This window comes from Girardinichthys multiradiatus, chromosome 15 (genome assembly GCF_021462225.1).
Source record: "Girardinichthys multiradiatus isolate DD_20200921_A chromosome 15, DD_fGirMul_XY1, whole genome shotgun sequence".
NCBI classification, from domain to species: Eukaryota; Metazoa; Chordata; class Actinopteri; order Cyprinodontiformes; family Goodeidae; genus Girardinichthys; species Girardinichthys multiradiatus.
This window is the reverse complement of record NC_061808.1, coordinates 34638258-34658164: the sequence shown is the minus strand read 5'-3', so window position 1 is coordinate 34658164 and position 19907 is coordinate 34638258. Positions and strand designations below refer to the sequence as shown.

Genomic DNA, 19907 nt, shown 5'->3' with positions numbered 1-19907 from the left:
CATTTGTTGTTTTGCATTATTTTCCACAATGGGACAACTGTGCTCAATCTTCTGGGACACTTCAATCTGGCTAAGTATGAGCCCAGCTGGACTCACCCGCTCGCCTCACAGGCTCAAAGTACTAGAAAATGTTATCTGAATGGAGATTAGCTCAGATGGACCATATGGACCTACTCTAATGAAAATCCAGTCCAAAGGTGCAGTATAAAAACACAAACATGTTCCATGTGTTGTGTCCCCCTAAAGCAAAAAACAGGTTGGTTTTAAAGGCACGTCACCATACACAGATCCAAAAATGTAACTTCTAACATGTTGGTGAAGCATTTGTCTTATTTATTGATTTAAAAAGTAGCTGATAAGAAAAATCTAGCCATCCATATTTTCATTCTTTGTGCTCACTTTTCAATGCAACACATTTCCTCAGCACCTCCTGGCATGTCTTGTGCCCACGCAACACACAGCTATCTATACCACAGCCTATTATTTGCAGCTCATGCCTTTTTAATCTGAGAGTAGCACCCTACATTTCTGAACAGGGGGTTTATCAACGCTTTCTCCCCCGTTAGAGTCCACTCATCCATGCATTCATATTTTCATCAATCCTTCAACCCCAACCACAAGGAACCAGGGCCTGCTTCTTCGTCCATCTATGTTTCCACTAAAAGAGGGAATAAACAAGAAAGTGAGAGGAAAATGGATGTATGCGGGGATGGAGAACAGCGTGAAAGAAAAAGGAACATTACATATTCTCTTGTCATATGACCCTGTGGAAAATCCCATGTTCTTGCATTTCCGGAAAATAAACTCACAAGTGCAAAAGAGAAGGCAGCACGATGAATGTGTTTAAATGAGCCAGTAATATCACAGGGAAATATGACAAATCACTAAATGGTTAGCTGATTATCTTAACCTAAGTAGGAGGAGAAGAGACAGAGGAAGAGTTCTTTTGTTTTTGTTACTTTTGCTTCTGAGATGTTTTTGTAGAGATTGCATAATTGTGGCATTCTCTAAACTTACGCTTGTTCCCAATGAGTCTCACTTTTACACCACAATCCTGGAGTTCTGGATTGTACATTACGGAGAGGGAGAAAAATTGGAAATAGGGTCACTGTTAACTTAGCAGAAGAAAAAAGTGATTAAGGACAAGAAACTCTAAAGGATTGCTCTTTTATGCATATGGTTCGTTTTTGGGGTAGCAAAACTACAATTCAAAGTAAACATGTTTAAGTTTGTGATTCTAAAATGAATGACTTGCTAAGGACTGACATACCACAGAAGAAGAGACAAAGCATAAAGAGTTGGCCAGCCACGATAGCTACTTTAAATTATTGTTCATTGGTGGTTTAAAGTGTTGATGGAAAATAATGTCAATAATGTAAAGTATCTTAAACACACAGGATGGGCAGAAAAGCATATGGTCGCTGAAGGGAGACTTTGACTGTAAAGTGCTTGAATCATTGACATTTGGACAGTTTACACACTTACATGAAAATGCACCAATCAGGCACAAATGATTTGGATAAGATCTTATTGAATCCGCAGCAGCTTTTAAGACTTGGTCAAAGATGCCAAGCTTCATTTATTCATGTGCTGGTATGATAACCTGGAGTAACAATACCACAGTATTAACAGAAACATTTAAAACAAACGTCCTATCACATCCTTTAACTGCTTGCAAAACCAAAAAACAGCTGCCAAAATACTATTGATTAATCCATATAAAATAATGTTGTTCATGACATTTGTTGTTATTGAAAACATGGTTTACTGTTAACAGTCAACTATTTAATCTACTACCAACAATGCATTGCAAATACAAGTTTTTTGGTAAAAGATGGAAGAAATGCACACCTAGCATCTCCAGCAGATGGGACATATGGTCATAGATCAAATCTAAATGGGTTAATCTGTATTCTGGTGCTGCTAAAGCCGGTGGGTTTAAGATCAGCCCAAGCAAAAAAGTCATTTTAATAAAATAATAAAATTCAAAACCCCTCAAAGAACTTTTTAAACTTAAAAGGTTTGACAATACTTAAAAGAGATGACAGATTACTGATAGCAATGCACTGAGTAGATGGAGAAAAAAACAGTTGTCTTTTATAGAAAGAGAAAACGTGTGCATTACTGAACTCTCTTTTTCATCCTATTCTCCTTCTGACTTGCACATCCTGTTGATACTGGCTTCTGAATCAGCAGATGACCTCAGCCACTGATCCGTTGTCTACCTGTCAGTTATGCGATGCTAAAAATGGAGCTGAGAGGGAAAGAACAAGAGGAGTGGAAATGAGCACGGAGGAAAAATGGATAGCTCATTAAACCGAAGGCAGATCCAAGTTCACCCCAAATAAAATTAGAAATACCACTGACTCAAAGCTGAAGAATGCCTCTCTGGCAGTGTCTGTATGAGCCGTGCAAACACAGGCAGCATATCTGAGGAATGATGTCAACAACTTGCAGGATTTCAGAATGATCTAACATGAAGATCAGTACATGAACTCTACTACAGACCCTTTTCAACAGCACATATATAATGTCATTGGTGTAAGTAAACAGAGTGGTCCATTTGAACTATTTAAACATAATGGAAGGTCTACCAAGCACACAATCCAACACGTTTGACCATTCACAAGAACACCATAATACCACTGATGGTTTCTCAAACTGTTCCCATTTATTTGGGCCTGGACTCTGCAGCTGTTTTTACAGTGGGACAAGGTTAAGCTGACACACACCAACAACCTACACACGGAAAAACTCAGTGGTAAACCATCAGGCTCATTACATATGTTTACAGTCCTATTTCCATACTTAATATAACACATTTCCAGGGATAGCAGTCCTTTTAACTCCATTTTAATACACATTTCACTAGGAATTAAGAGACATTTCTACAGAGGTCAGGCTTTAAATGAGGGAGGGACAGAAGGACAGACAAACAGAACAGATGATAGATGGACAACATATAGATGGATGACTGATGGTTCAACAAATGAAGGGATAGATCCTTTAAGTTATGGAAAAGGACGTAAGTCTGGAATTACATTTTTTCCAAACTTTATTCCTGTTATTTCGACCTTGCAAATATTTCAACCAACTTCCATTCATTTCTAGATTACATAGGGATCCTGCCTTTAAGAGTATCAATAATGCAAAAAGTAAAATGATTTTATTTTGATGAGTTTTTAATCAATGAGAATAATCACGTGAATGATCCTATATAACAGCAAGAAATGAGTTGAATTAAGTGTTCACCGTCTGAGCATAGACCAGAAAATAAAATAACCACATTAAAATCTTATTGTCATAGATTATTAATAATCCTCGGAGAGAAATCACAAAGACTAAAACTTTTACTAAAACTTTTGTTCCATCTTGGAATTAAACCTTTTCATATTCCAATTCAGTAAGATTTGAGATATTGCATTTGAATAAACGGTAGTCAAAAAGGATTTGACAAATGCAAAATTAAAACAAACCTGTTCTAAAATAACTTCAGTGGCACACCATTACCTTAGAATCAGCAGGTAATTCAATTATTTGTATTTATGGAGGACTCCTGCTATGATGCCTACTCAAATTAGGATGAATACACATGATGAACCTAACCAATGAAATATTTCCTTCGTATGCCTTTCCTGACTTTGTAAAAATTATTCTCAGTCCTGAGTGCATGTATGCATGGTGTTCTACATCAACACAGACCTGAAAGCTTCATTTACTCTCACATGTCTCTGGCATTGTCTCAGGAGATGTGGTTAGAGCTTCTCAGCAGAGCGACTTTACATCCAAAGTCTTTCTAGGCTTCAACATTCTCTTTGTGTCCCTTCTATGCCCCCATATTTATTTACTCACTAGTATATATACATATAGTCGTTCATGAGATAGAGATGAAAGCAAAATGTTGCCGTAACAGTAAAGCTTTATACTTTATATGTTTATAGTTAATGAGTCTATCAGGCCAAGATTCATACCTTCTCTGCAGGTCCATCTCTTCTTGTGATGGGCCATTCTGAACCTGTGGACCCTGTCTGGGCAGCGTGGGGCCTGTGGAAGACAGCACAAAGAGAACAGGTCTTATGTTTTGAGTGTATAGATAAATAATTCAAATCAATGTGTTGGCATGCTATCAAACGTATCAGCAGTTCTGATGGGAAATAGGAAACATAGCTGGTTACCATGGAAACAGTTTTTTAAATTATTTATCATTTATCTAGTTTGTGACTTTGCAGATGTACTCTGGTCATCTTAATGTTATTTTTTTTTAGAGACACATAATGCAACGTTAACTGTTGGACTTTGACTTCAGCCAGAGTGGGAAACAAACGTTGGTTGGACAAAAACACAGCCGCAACAACATTTTTTGGAAATGTTAGTGGTTAAGGCTGCTAGGGCTGCTGCAATGTACTCATGATTTAAACATCGACTATGCATCTGTGTGGGCCATGTAATCTGATTTCTTCGGCTCCACATACATGCTGGTCTGCAATACTGCAGCGTGTACCTCCTCCTCCTCAATTACATTTATAGAGATTGAAAGCATCTTTCTCTTTCCTGTAAAGGTCCATTTACATGGCATTATTTTTCCTTTGCATCTTCACAGGATTTTGCCCAGCAGAACATAGGCAAAATTAGACAAGCACAAAAACTGCAACATATGGACTAGTTGCTAAAGTTTCCATCTGCTTAGTGGCTTCCTATTGACTCTAAATTAAAAAGGGCCATTTCATTTTCCTCTAGTTCAAATTCTGAAAGACTCTACAAATACACTGCACCAATAATAGATTATTTAAAAAACACAAAAATGATTTGGGAATATTTTACTTTATTTGTGAAAAAGAGAGTGGGTGGCATCATCAGTTTTTGAAAGAATAGCTAAAATCTGATCTTGTTATAGAGAACTTAATATCAATTGTCCATTAATAACCTGGATATATGTGTGATACCCTGGAACTCACTGTAAGAAATAAACATGCTACATTAAAGACCAACACCTAATAAGGTAGCACTTTCATGTATTTTAACTATTGTTCAAATGAATTCTTAAACAAATTACCTTACACAAATGATCTTGTCTTTGTTAATATTCGACATAAAACAATATATTTGATCAATGTGTGCCTCAGCAGGATTTATGTAAATGATGTCACTTTTCAAACTCAACAGTAATAACTTACCTCGCTGATGGGAATTTTGCACAGAGGGCAACATAATAGGCATAATGACAGATGCATATATATTTAAGCAGCATCTTTTGGATATTTTTTCTAAGCAGATCAAACAACCCAACTTTTGGGTTGATATTAACTTAAAGGGGACATATTATACTTTTAAATCCATTCTTTTTACCCCTAAATCATTCAGGTGGTGTCTATAAAAAGTGGAACTGCAATGTTTTGGTCTGAATTCCTTGTTATTGTAGCTCCACAGGCTCCTTTTTTACCTGTTGTGAGGTGCGTCTGAGAGCAACTCATTTTGGCGCGGTCTCTATAAATGCTACTGGCACAATGCTACTGCTATTAAAACAATGGCCAGGATGTCATATCAACACACAATACATTCATGTCTAAAATAAAATTCGTTGTCATTTTAGCGTTATTTGCAGCCCACCCCTTTGCTGTGTCTGTCGTTTCCACACAGAAGGAACTGACCCCTTGATCAGATGAAGTCTTTCAGTAAATCCTTCTTGATACTGGAGGAGGTTGCTGAAGAGCTCGTCCTTGAACTGGGAAAATAGAAAATTCTCCACTGATGTGGGTAGATTTCCATGAAAATTTAACCAGGCACTTCAAAGAGGTTCTGATGCTGGAGGACGGTGTAATGAATTGTGTTGGTTAATACACCCAACAACCAAACCTAACATATCCTCCTTCAGCGTAGGAATACTGGAGCTTGGACTAGAAAATCGCAACAAGAAATAAATATGGCAGATACGCGGAATTGATCAGTCATAAGTCCATGGCCTTATTGAGCTGTTCAGCAGCAAATACTGTGACGTAACAGTTGGAAAAATGTAATAGACCGAGAAAACTGAATGGACTAAACAATATGACCCAAACAGAATATGAAGATATCTACGCAACACCTGGAGAGACTAAATACAACTCTTCTACATTCCTACAGACTCCAAGTACACAATAAAATCCATTTGAAGGCTAAAACAGTGGATTTGCATGATATGTCCCCTTTGAGGAGAAGCAGATTTTGAATAATGGAATCAAGGTTTGATGGATTAAACAGACCACCAAATTAGTTGGTATAACATTAGAAGGTAACACGGACCGCTCACATCACACCATCATCCTTTGTGACTTTTTGGAAGAAAACAAGACAGCCCCAGATATCACTGTCTAATTAGCCCCTGTTCATGCATTAACCTTTTAGTTTGACCAGAGCAGACAGATAGAACAACATGTTATTCTGAATCTAACTCTGAGTTAATGTGAAGTCTTCTTTACTCACAGATATGTGTGTGTGTGTATGTTAGGTGTTTTAGATGAAAACCTTCTCTAAATTTAACCAGAACAGCTATCTGCCTAACATTATGTGTTTTATTGTCTGTAAACATAAATTTAGGGCCAAACAACAGGAGTAACAGCAGGTTCCAACCAGCATCTGGACAGAGCAAAGCAGGAAGCAGACTGTACTGAGCCAAGTGTTGATTGTGTGGAGTAATCAAGAGACAGACAAAGACTAAAAGAATTGAATCTGGGCTGCAGCCAGGCCAGGCTGCTTCTGCATATCAACACAGTGCCCCCACTTAACACTGTCGTGGGTGTTGGCACTCACTGCTACAAACCAGACAAGGCAACACAGTATTTTACTATGTTGTTCCAAACATTTATGATGTGAGACTCTGCAATGTTTTAAAGACTTAAAACAGCATCGCCTTAAAGCAGAAATACAAGGAGCTTAACAAGTTGGAGTTCCTTACTACAAGTGTTTTTCCAAACCACTGAACTAGTTAACATTGTCCTTAAATTCTTAAACCATATGAGCAAAGCATGTGGTCTCTTAGTTAAACTAAGGGACATTTTACCACAATATTATCCTAATAGTAATTAGCGGGGCTGCACAGAAATATATTGGAGGCTGTATTAGAGATGCACCAATAATTCAGCTGGTGATCAGATCTGCTGATGATGCAGACACGTTGAGACGTGTTTGCAGTTTATTCAAGCTCCAAGACAAAGAAGCACCTTTCAGATCAGAGGACCTTTCTTCTAACACATCAGGCTGTGTGGTTACAGACCCAAATGGGTTTGTTTTACAAATAGGGCTGGGCACTGAGTCTCATGAATTGACTGGAACCAGGATTTCTAATCCTAGTTTCAATGCCCAGTCTGCTGACCGGAAGAAAAAGCCGCCAAACACCAACAAAGAAGAATCCCCAGGAAGTGTCTGGGCAACCATGGACAGGGTTGGTGTGGCAATCCAAAGTGTGGCTTACCTTAAATAAATGACCAGTTGGCTCAGTGCAACACTTAAGGATGTTGCTAAAGCAATAAAGTTATATCATGCAATGAGGATGCAGTAAAGTTCATAGAATAAAAATTCATAGAGAAGTTCAGACTATGTCATCCAGAAAGGATTCTGGTTAGCTAGCTCACCGTGTAAACCTTTTTGTCCCGGCCTCTTAAAAGGATCAGAATCGAGAATCGCTCGGAACCGGAGTCGAAACGTGGAATTGGAATCGTTCAAATCTGAGGGATGTCCAACCCTATTTACAATTCGCAGCATTCACCTGAGCAATGTGCAAGTCGAAATCCCCAAGGGGTGAGCTTAGTTGCATTCCTCATGCAGGCAGTTTGAATGTATTTAGTGCTTAAAATACAGGCGAAGTTATTGAATGGCATCCTCAACACATTATCTGCATGGGATTTTGTTGAGCTACACATCTCTCTGATCATATGGGCTCTGGAAAATCATGTGGTGCATCTGTTCCTACTATGCACCACAAACTCCTGCTGCTTCTGCAGTTGTCTTCCGTTTATATCATATTGTTACATTCCACTTGTTCCACAGTTCCATTTTACCCATTACAGTTCATAGTGGTTACGGGTTTGTTACTACCTCCTGAAATGGATCAGGAGCAGAATATTGGAGGAGTGAGGTCATCTCTCCACTCTGTGTTGGGAGTTTACGGTTGCTTTCAAGGAGTGAAGAACACTTATAGATAGGAAATTGGAATGGTATTCTGAAAACAGAGTGCTGGAGCAGATAACAGGAGGGCCGGACGAACTGCCACAAAGATGTTCTGCTTTATCTTTTTCAGACTTCAACCTCTGTCATGGAAAAGGCTGGACTTGGAAATGTTGGGAGTCCTTTAAAAATCTTGGAATTATGCTAAAGGTCTACATTCACTATTGAATACACATGAAGAATGTTCATTTTTAGTGATTCCAGCACACTGTAACACCTTCAGTATCTTTCCATGCAAATACATAACTGTCATGCAAAGTGTGTTTATACCTATCAACTAGGATACAATACCCCACAAATATTGCTTTCCAAACAATCCTGTGTGAGATTTATATTGCACACACAGATATTACAAAGGGAATATAATTGTCTTGAATTGTGCAGCCTGACTTAATTTTAATTTTTACAGACTGTGATGACTATCTGATACATTAACAGATAAAATGACTTTTCCGAGTCAATAGCTAGAGTAGCGACTGGGCAATTAAATAGCAAAATTTGCAGATACAGAGAAGCAGTGTTGCATGTAAACTTCCCAAGGACAAGTCATAAAACCCACTTCTTGAAGCCAACAATGTATTTTGTGAAGAATTAAGTAGGATAAAATCACATAATACAACTTGTCTATGGGTGGGAATATTTATATGCCAATAATGCAGATATATTCATGAGTCCGATTTTAAGTCTTTGATGGGAAAGTCAGAGTAATTCACTAATTCAGAGTTCAGCCTCGAGTCTCTAACAACTATAACACTGCAGGTTAGGATTCCAAACCTGTACTGTTTGTCTTTAATTTTAAATTACCACAAACATTTAATAATTATCTTTCAATCTTTCAATATTGAAAAACAGTCATCTGCTAGTTATTTAACATCTAATTTACAATCGCAAAATCTTCTAACAGCTGATTTATATTATTTTGAAAATTAATCAACTGTTACATTTATCCTATTAGAAATATAAAAAGGCATTAATGCTCTAATAAAAATAATAGACAGATATTAAAACCTGGTAATGAGGAGTTTCTGAATGAATTAAACAAAGTACCTTTCTGTCTTTGTAATGACTAAGTTAACAGCTGTTTATCCCTGTCTTCATATTGTCCTCTACTTCATTATATATTGCACTAAATCAGGTTTTGAGTGAAGTTTTAATAATATTGAGAAATTGTTTTCTAAATCTACATTTAAAACCTTTGTTCTTAAGTCTAAGGAGTAAAGATGTTTAAATTTAAGGTATAAACTACAACAAAATGAATGAGGTAAAATGTAGTAAGAAAATAAATGAACGTTAAACTTCTGAATGAACAGAACAGGAAGTGCTTTTATTTTTGATATTTCCAGCAGGAAGTGTCCTTGTAATGTAGCAGCTAGCTTAGTAGCCAGAGAATGTTGGAGGTCAGTTACTTTATTTTATTTCCTAAATGATCCAAAGTCATTTAATGCAGAGTTCAGTTGGACAGACATTCATGAGGTCACTATTATGAAGCTACAGCTAATATGAACAGATGGTTATGAGCCATTAATATCCCATAATAATCCACCAACATCACCAGCTAATTAATCAACCTTTTCATAATAAAACATGAGCAGCAGCTGCAGTCTGGAGCTCACATATTGACTTTCTTTCACTCTTCATTACAATGAGATAACATCTGTTACTAAGACTCGAATCTCAGACCAGGAGTCCAAGTCAAGTCTCTTTAAGGCACGAGTCCAAGTCGGGTCTGATGTCTTTTATTTTTGCGATTTAACTGAAACTTGAGTTGGAGTCTCAAACTCAAGTCGCCATCTGTGCATGAAACATACCTAGCTTAAATAAATCAAGCCGAGTCCACAGGGAGTCTATATCTGCATCTAATGGCAGACATGGTCTCAGGACTTCATCTTCCATGTGTTTGGGTATAATTCTGTTATATTCTGGGCGGACCTTGTAAACACTGTCTGTTAATGGCAGAACTCTGTTGTAAAAGGGTAGTTTTTACTCTCTTTCCTCCCTGTGCACAACGGGGTCCATTTCTCTCCAGTTCCGAGACCCAACCAGTAAAACCAGCAAAGTATAGTGAAATAATGAGAAATGGTTAAGTATAAAACCAAGATTTAATGCCAAAAGGATCAGTATACAGAGTATACAAATGAACAGATACAGAGTGACATTCACGTTCGGTACCGGGCCCCCCTCAGCCCATCTTAGGGATGAACCGAGAGGAGCAAAGAATGGAGCGAGTCCTGCTTTTATCTATGCCTTTTCTTAACCCTCCTAAAGGGTGTCATCCTCTTGTCTCAGTTTATCTTTGACTATGTGTTGCGTCTTATGTGAAATCAACAGTTATGTTGTGTAAGCTGTAGCAGTGAGCGCTGTAGCAGTGAGTGCTGTAGCAGTGAGCGGTACGGCAGATAAGCAACAAGGACAGATATATTTAATTAGGGCAGCAAAGAGATGATTAGAAAAGGCCACAGAATCATACATACATAACAACTCAGACAGCAACCTAACAGAACAAAGCAATAAGGAGGGAGAAACTGCAATCAGTATAGAGGGTGGGACATCCACCTCTGCCAGAGTTTCTTTATTTAACCAATTTAAACGCCTTATCATGACATTGAACTGATTCACTGGTTTTGTGGTACACCACTTTCCTGAAACAAAAATTCAATCAGTTTCCCTTTGTCAAATGGGCAGTCTTCAGAGATTTGAAGCGATTCAATTACCACACACAGCAGCACTTAGGCTTGGCCCATATTCATAAAAACACTACCTCAAGAGCAGGAAGAAAAGACTCTGCCAGCTATTCAGAGACAGAAAAGTCTCCTATAAAACCTGCAATGTTTTTGAGATAACTATCTGCACACCTTATGAATGGAGAGTGAAATATGAGCCTTCTCAACTAGAGAACTGATTAAAGCACAAAAAACTGAATTATTAAACCTGCAAAAGAAGATCTTATAACACATCATTTGAGCAAACCTCAACTTAACTTCACATGGATGAACTGCACAACCAGTACAGAAAGGTTTCCCATTCCCTTCCCAGGACCTACACGAAGCCAGTGTCAGTGAGGGCCTCCTCTGGCAGCAGACGAAGCACCAAAGTCCATGTGAGGCCCCATCTGACCCGTTTTCAGGCCTGAGAGCAGCTACCACTCTATCACCAGGTCTTCCCATACACTCCTGGGATGTCACATACAAAACCATAGCTCGGGCTATCCAGAGGTCCTTCAGTTTCCTGTATGCAGTGCTGCAGCTTGGGAACAGCAGCAGAGATGGTTTAGAGTTCCAAAAGTGAAAATAAAATAAACATCCTTTTAATAAATGGAGGTCTTGGTTAGCATTCTGATATAGCAGCCGCAAAACTTCTTCATCCTGTGTAATCTGATACTTTGATACTCTGCCGATACACCTTCAGAGATGATGCTGAACTGTAAGGCGTGGCTCTCTTTGTGCTAGTTGTCCCAGAGATTATGACTGATGGAAACAAAGGAAGAGGAGAGGGAGGGATTGAACGTGGGAGGGAGGGGTAAAAATGGGAAACAGACCAGGAGAGAGAGTATGAGAGAAAGATGGAGATTAAATGAGGATGAGAGGGGAAGGCAAAAGAGGAGAAAACAGATCAAATTTAAAAAATAGCGAAGAGTGCCTAAAATAACATCAGAAAGAGCCATTTACTGGAAGTGGCAGGATTCCTTACAGCATGGGTTGTTTGGCCAGTTTATACTTCCTGGATCCAATATATTATTCATACTCTGCATAGAGAGGGGAAAACGCTGCTACCCTTTGTTTCATTACCAGTGGTAAAGTTTAATTTAGATCCCCGATAATGTCCTTTACGTTGATTTGTACTCAACTCAAAATAAAGTTAGGCTTAAGTTTCATTTAGATGAAAGCTAACCACATATATTTTGATATATTCATATTTACAGACATTTCACTGAAATTACCAAACAACTCAAGTTAATAACATGTTAACTGTGCAAATAGCACAGTATTTAATGTCAGTCAGTCAGTCATTTTCTACCACTTATTCCATAGTGGGTCACGGGGGTGCTGGTGCCTATCTCCAGCAGTCTATGGGCGGGAGGCAGGGTACACCCTGGACAGATCGCCAGTCCATCGCAGGGCAACACACAAACAACCATGCACACACTCATTCATACACCTTAGGGCAATTTAGAGTGACCAATTAACCTAACAGGCATGTCTTTGGACTGTGGGAGGAAGCCGGAGTACCCGGTGAGAACCCACGCATGCACGGGGAGAACATGCAAACTCCATGCAGAAAGACCCCAGGCTGGGAATCGAACCCAGGACCTTCTTGCTGCAAGGCAACAGTGCTACCAACTGCGCCACCATGCAGTATTTAATGTCTGAATGTATATTTGAATATTTCAAAACACAGGACCCTACTATTATTTTAAGTTTTTTCTGTGTTTTGGACTCCCTTGACAGAATCTACTTCCGCCTCTCTGCCTGCTCAGACGCTTTTCTCCTAAGCTCCCTGCTTGCTTGCATTCTTTTACTCCTAACTTTTTATCTCTTAGCTAAAATTACGGAAATATTGGACTAAAACTACTTCTTACCAGCGATTCCCAAGGATTATTATTATTATACATTTTTTTTTCTAAAGGATTTTGATGTTTTTATATTTGAACTCGAAAGAAGGACAAGTTGACGCCAGCTACTCGTACTCGTTGTCTTCCGCTTATCCGGGACCGGGTCGCAGGGGCAGCAGACTCAGCAGAGACACCCAGACGTCCCTCTCCCCAGACACCTCCTTCAGCTCCTCTAGGGGAAGCCCAAGGCGGTCCCAGGCCAGCTGAGAGACATAGTCCCTCCAGCGTGTCCTGGGCCGTCTCCTGGGCCTCCTCCTGGTGGAGCGTGCCTGGAACACCTCCCGAGGAAGGCGTCCAGGAGGCATCTGGTATAGAAGCCCGAGCAACCTCAACTGGCTCCTCTCGATGTGGAGGAGCAGCGGCTCTACTCCGAGCCCCTCCCGGATGGCCGAGCTCCTCACCCTATCTCTAAGGGAGTGCCCGGCCACCCTACGGAGGAAGCTCATTTCAGCCGCTTGTATCCGGGATCTCGTTCTTTTGGTCATGACCCAAAGTTTATGGCCATATGTGAGGGTAGGAACGTAGACTGACCGGTAAATCGAGAGCTTCGCTTTTCAGCTCAGCTCTCTCTTCCCCACAACAAACCGGCACAGCGCCCCCATTACTGTGGCAGCCGCACCTATCCGTCTGTCGTCGATCTCCCGCTCCATTCTTCCCTCACTCGTGAACAAGACCCCGAGATACTTAAACTCCTCCACTTGAGGCAGGAACTCCCCTCCAACCTGAAGAGGACAAGCCACCCTTTTCCGGTCGAGAACCATGGCCTTGGACTTGGAGGAGCTGATCCTCATCCCAGCCGCTTCACACTCGGCTGCGAACCGCCCCAGCGCATGCTGTAGGTCTTGGCAAGAGGGGTCCAGGAGGACAACGTCATCTGCAAAAAGAAGAGACTAAATCCTCTGGTCCCCAAACCAGACCCCCTTGGCTGAGCCTAGTAATCCTGTCCATAAAACTTATGAACATCACCGGTGACAAAGGGCAGCCCTGCCGGAGTCCAACATGCACCGGGAACAGATCTGACTTAGTGCCGGCAATGCGAACCAAACTCCTGCTCCGCTTGTACAGAGATCAGATAGCCCCTAATAAAGGGCCCCCGATTCCATACTCCTGGAACACCCCCCACAGAGCACCACGAGGGACACAGTCGAATGCTTTCTCCAGGTCCACAAAACACATGTAGACCGGTTGAGCAAACTCCCATGAACCTTCGAGTACCCTGTAGAAGGTACTCGAAAACCACACTGCTCCTCCTGAAGCCGAGGTTCGACTATCGGCCGGACTCTCCTCTCCAATACTCTGGCTTAGGCCTTACCAGGGAGGCTGAGGAGTGTGATCCCCATGTAGTTGGAACACACACTCCAGTCACCCTTCTTATGAAGGGGGACCACCACCCCAGTCTTCCAGTACAGAAGCACTGTCCCCGACCGCCATGCAATGTTGAAGAGGCGTGTCAACCACGACAGCCCCACAACATCCAGAGACTTGAGGTACTCAGGGCGGATCTCATCCACCCCCAAATCCCTGCCACCGCGGAGCTTTTGAACCACCTCGGTGACTTCAGCCTGGGTGATGAAAGAGTCCAACCCAGAGACCCCAGCCTCTGTTTCCACCAGGGAATGCGTGATGGCAGGATTGAGGAGATCCTTGAAGTACTCCTTCCACCGCCCGATAATTTCCCCAGTTGAGGTCAGTAGCCTCCCACCGCCACTGTAAACAGTGTTGGCGAAGCACTGCTTTCCCCTCCTGAGGCGGCAGACGGTTTGCCAGAATTGCATTGAGGCCAACTGGTAGTCCTTCTCCATGGCCTCACCGAACTCCTCCCAAGCCAGGCCCGAGTTTTTGCCTCCATCACTGCCCGGGCCGCGGCACGCCTGGCCTCACGGTATCCGTCAGCTGCCTCAGGAGTCCCACAAGCCAACCACAGCCGATAGGACTCCCCCTTCAGCTTGACAGCGTCCCCTACTGCTGGTGTCCACCACCAGGTTCAGGGATTGCCGCCGCAACAGGCACCGCAGACCTTACGGCCGCAGCTACGGGCAGCAGCACCGACAATAGATGCGGAGAACATGGTCCACTCGGACTCTATGTCTCCAACATCCCCCGGAATCTGGTCAAAGCTCTCCCGGAGGTGGGAGTTGAATCCATCCCTTGCCAAGGGCTCCGCCAGACATTCCCAGCAGATCTTCTCTATGTGCTTGGGCCAGCCAAGTATGTCCGGCTTTCTCCTCCTCCAGTGGATCAAACTCACCACCAGGTGGTGATCAGTGGACAGCTCAGCCCCTCTCTTCACGGCCGAAGGTCTGATGATACGACAACAAAGTCGATCATTGACATCCTGTCTAGGGTGTCCTGGTGCCAAATGCACTGATGGACACCCTTATGTTCGAACATGGTGTTCATTATGGACAATCCGTGACTAGCACAGAAGTCCAGTAACAAAACACAACTCGGATTCAGATTGGGGAGGCCATTCCTCCCGATCACGCCTCTCCAGGTGTAACTGAAGTTTCCCACGTGGGCGTTGAAGTCCCCCAGCAGAATAATGGAGTCCCCGGGAGGGGCACTATCCAGCACCCCTGACAGGGACACCAAGAAGGCCGGGTACTCTGCACTACCGCTCGGCCCGTAGGCCGAAACGACAGTCAGAGACCAGTCCCCGACTACCGCTCAGCCCGAAATGACAGTGAGGGACCTGTCCCCAACCTGAAGGCGCAGGGATGCGACCCTCACATCCACCGGGGTAAACCCCAGCATGAGACGGTTGAGCTGGGGGGCAACAAGCAAACCCACCCCAGCCAGCCGCCTATCCCCGTGGGCCACTCCAGAGTAGAAAAGAGTCCAGCCCCTCTCAAGGAGATGGGTTCCAGAGCCCACGCTGTGCGTGGAGGCGATCCCGACTATTTCTAGTCGATATTTCTTGACCTCCCGCACAAGCTCAGGCTCCTTCCCCCCCAGCAAGGTGACATTCCACGTCCCTAGAGCCAGCCTAAGCATCGGGATCGGGCCGCCGAGGTCTCCACCTTCCTCCGCCGCCCAATCCTCTTTGCACCGGTCCCTCAGGGTTCCACGTCACGTGCCTCGATTTAATCGTCGTGATGAGGGGTTTTTGAACCGCTCTTTGTCTGACCCGTCATCTAGAGTCTTTTTGCCATGGGAGACCCTACCAGGGGCATTTAAGCCCCACACAACATTGCCTCTAGGATCATTCGAGCACTCAAACCCTCCACCACGTTAAGGTGGCGGTTCAAGGAGGGGTGACGCCATCTAATCAGCACAAAATGCCTCCCTTCACCAGAGGACTTCGACAAACTTTTACAGAAATTGGCTGTTTTGGAGATGAGCATCCATCGACTAGAAGTGAATGTGGAGGTGAATATGGGGTACAGTGATGATTCAACTCTGCCTGTGATCCCAAACAGTGACAGCCAGCTCAACAACTCAGCCGGCAATCAGAACATTGAGAATAAACCTACCAGCAGACCCTCCTGGCATGTTTTAGGTGCATGCCCAAAAAAATCAAGGTGGATGACTCACTGGAAGATCTCAGCAATTAAATAAATTAGAATGGCCAGAATTAAAGAGAAATGCCCCCGTTTCCCCTGGGAAAAGGAGACTTCGACAGCTAGCTGCTGTCACAACAACTGATAGGAGTGAGTCAGCTGGAAATAATGGAATTCCCCTCCAAAACAGATTTGCCCCACTACAGAATGAAAACCAGGAAAATGATCCATCTTCTGAGAACAATAAAAGCCTTTACTCTAAAAATCTTCTCCTAAGTTCCCAGAGAAAAAGCGCCCCACCGGACCAAGAACCCTAATAGTGGGCAACACAGCTGTGGATGCGATTAAGAACTTCTGCAACAAGAAAAACACAGAAGTTATGATTGGTACCAGTAACGTGGTGTCCAGAGAATATTCTTGCAATCACAGAAAAGCGCCCGTCTCTAGAAAACCTTATTATACACTGTGGAGCCATGGATGACGCGGCTAAGAAAAAATCAGAAAGACTGAAGGAGGATTTCACTTGTCTGCTGGATATTGTTGGAGTTCTCAATATCAAGGTGTTTCTCAGCGGACGCTTTGCAACGATTTTCTGTGGAGATGAGATTTTTTCGAGACTTCTGATGATTAATAAAGGGTTGAAAAAAACATGCGCTACTACATCTGTGAACTTCATCGACAACTTTAATATTTGTTGGGAAAAAAGACAACTCTTCAAGCAAGATGGTTTCTGTTTGAACAAGCCAGGAGCCAGACGTCTCACATCTAATCTCTTCTATTCAGCAGAGAACTTTAGAGTATCACCAACAATGATAACGCTGCCTCCAACAGCTCCAGCAGAGACAACCGGCCAGTTGGCTGAGAAAGAAAGGTCATCAAAAAAGGTCTCCCCGTCAAAATCCACAGGAGCTGACCCCCTCCCGTTATACCCCCCTGCCCCAAAACCCAGACCGATCCCCCGGTAAAACCCCCTCACCCCAGACCCCAACCCAGACCGCACAGAACTCTCCCATCTCCCCACTGAGCCCGCTTTTTGCTTTACTGGATTCTGATAACATGAAAGGAGCTCTTAAAAGCAGGACCCAAATGGCTCTGACATCTTCTCCATTCAACACCCCCCGTGGCCGAGGCCCTGCTACAAAACCAACATCTTCCAAATGCCGCAGAGCCCCACCACCTCCTAATCTATCTCCTCCTAATCAGGACCTTCAAATCACTTCTCTGTGATACAGTCTGGGCCCCAATGGTAACTCTATCAGAAATGAGCATGTCCAGGAAAAACTTGGGCCCCTAATAGGAGATAGTTGTAAAATCTCTGTGATTATATGTGACAGAAAGAACAAAGCCAAAAGGATAAGAGACAGTAATAAACAATCAACAAAAGCCATAAACTGTCAGGTACAACCAGATACAGAGTTAATATCAGCAACTAAGTCATATAAACTGGCGTTATTGAACATTAGATCTCTGTCAGGAAAATCATTTTTAATTATTGACTTCATTACTGACCACAATCTTGATGTTATGTTTTTAACAGAAACATGGTTACATGAATTTAATGAAGCTCCCATTCTGATAGAGGCGACGCCTCCCAACTACAATTTTCTTTGTGAGAGAAGACAATAAAGAAAAGGTGGAGGGGTGGCCACTTTGTTTAAAGATTTACTAAAATGTAAAAAAGTATTTCTAGGCAAATTTGACTCTTTTTAATATTTGGCTCTCCAGGTAAAGAGCCCGCTCCGAACAATGTTCTTGAATATTTACAGGCCTCCTAAGTCCTAAACAAACTTTATCAGTGATTTTAATGAGCTTTTATCTGTGATATGTGTTGATTATGACTGTTTAATTATTGTGGGAGACTTCAACATTCACAAGGACAATCCTGAAGACAGAAGTACAATAGATCTATGTGACACTCTTAGAAATTTTAAACAACAAACGCACAAACAGGGACATATTTTGGACTTGATCATCACTAAGGGTCTAAACATTTCCAAGGTGTCTGTAACTGATGTTGCTCTATCTGACAACTTTTCTGTTATTTTTGAAAGCATCATCTGCAATGACACAGTTTGGCAAAGAAACATGATAAGAAAACGCATCTTTAAGGACGGTGCTGCTGAAACCTTTAACCAGATTTACTCTTCTACCTCCACTTTGCCCTGTAACACTGTAGATGAGCTGGTAGATAACTTTCATTCTAAAATCTCGGACATCATTGATTCAATTGCTCCAATTAAAGTGAAAGTCGTTTCTGGGAAGAAAATGTCTCCGTGGAGAAGTGCTCCACCAGTCAGGATTGAAAAAAAGGAGTGTCGAAAAGCTGAACGCAGGTGGCGAAAGACTGGACTCCAGGTTCACTATATTATCTATAAAGAGAGACTATACAGATATAACCTACAACTGAAAAATGCAAGGGAATCCTTCTTTTCTGAGATCATCAGCAAAAACATTAACAATGCTCGTGCATTATTTGCCACGGTCGACAGGTTAACAAACCCTCCTGTAACTGTAGCATCTGAACTCCACTCTACCGGGGCCTGCAATGAATTTGCTAACTTCTACACTGAAAAAACCCAAAAGATCAGAGGGGCAGTCAGAACATCCACATCAACTCCAGTACCAATGTTGTCTCCAACTGGAACTGATTTTGACAAAATTTCACAACTTCACCAAATAAACTACAAAGACTTAGAAGAAATCGTACAGCAACTAAACTCTTCTTCCTGCTGTCTCGATCTTTTACCCACAGCTTTCCTTAAGAAAGCTTTGCCTGTAATAACATCTGATTTAACACAAATAATAAACATGTCCCTTTTATCAGGCGTTTTCCCCCAGGCCCTAAAAACAGCAATTATCAAACCTCTATTGAAAAAGAGCAACTTAGACAAGCTGCTACCACAAAACTACAGGCCTACAGGTCCTTCTCAAAATATTAGCATATTGTGATAAAGTTCATTATTTTCCATAATGTCATGATGAAAATTTAACATTCATATATTTTAGATTCATTGCACACTAAATGAAATATTTCAGGTCTTTTATTGTCTTAATATGGATGATTTTGGCATACAGCTCATGAAAACCCAAAATTCCTATCTCACAAAATTAGCATATTTCATCCGACCAATAAAAGAAAAGTGTTTTTAATACAAAAAACGTCAACCTTCAAATAATCATGTACAGTTATGCATTCAATACTTGGTCGGGAATCCTTTTGCAGAAATGACTGCTTCAATGCGGCGTGGCATGGAGGCAATCAGCCTGTGGCACTGCTGAGGTCTTATGGAGGCCCAGGATGCTTCGATAGCGGCCTTTAGCTCATTCAGAGTGTTGGGTCTTGAGTCTCTCAACGTTCTCTTCACAATATCCCACAGATTCTCTATGGGGTTCAGGTCAGGAGAGTTGGCAGGCCAATTGAGCACAGTGATACCATGGTCAGTAAACCATTTACCAGTGGTTTTGGCATTGTGAGCAGGTGCCAGGTCGTGCTGAAAAATCTCCATAAAGCTTTTCAGCAGATGGAAGCATGAAGTGCTCCAAAATCTCCTGATAGCTAGCTGCATTGACCCTGCCCTTGATAAAACACAGTGGACCAA

General features: G+C 42.1%; 1 protein-coding gene across 14 annotated transcripts in view; it reads right to left on the bottom strand.

Moving 5' to 3' along the window:
• Positions 1-19907, bottom strand: part of enah (ENAH actin regulator) — a 158408-nt gene that overhangs the window by 43158 nt on the left and 95343 nt on the right. For 13 of the 14 annotated variants that reach the window (XM_047387909.1, XM_047387912.1, XM_047387913.1 and 10 more), the window contains one exon: positions 3972-4044. In XM_047387909.1, the coding sequence (XP_047243865.1) occupies positions 3972-4044 (73 nt within the window). Of the gene's footprint in view, positions 1-3971; positions 4045-11239; positions 11631-19907 lie in introns of those variants that run through there. The other variant, XM_047387915.1, reaches the window with a different exon arrangement.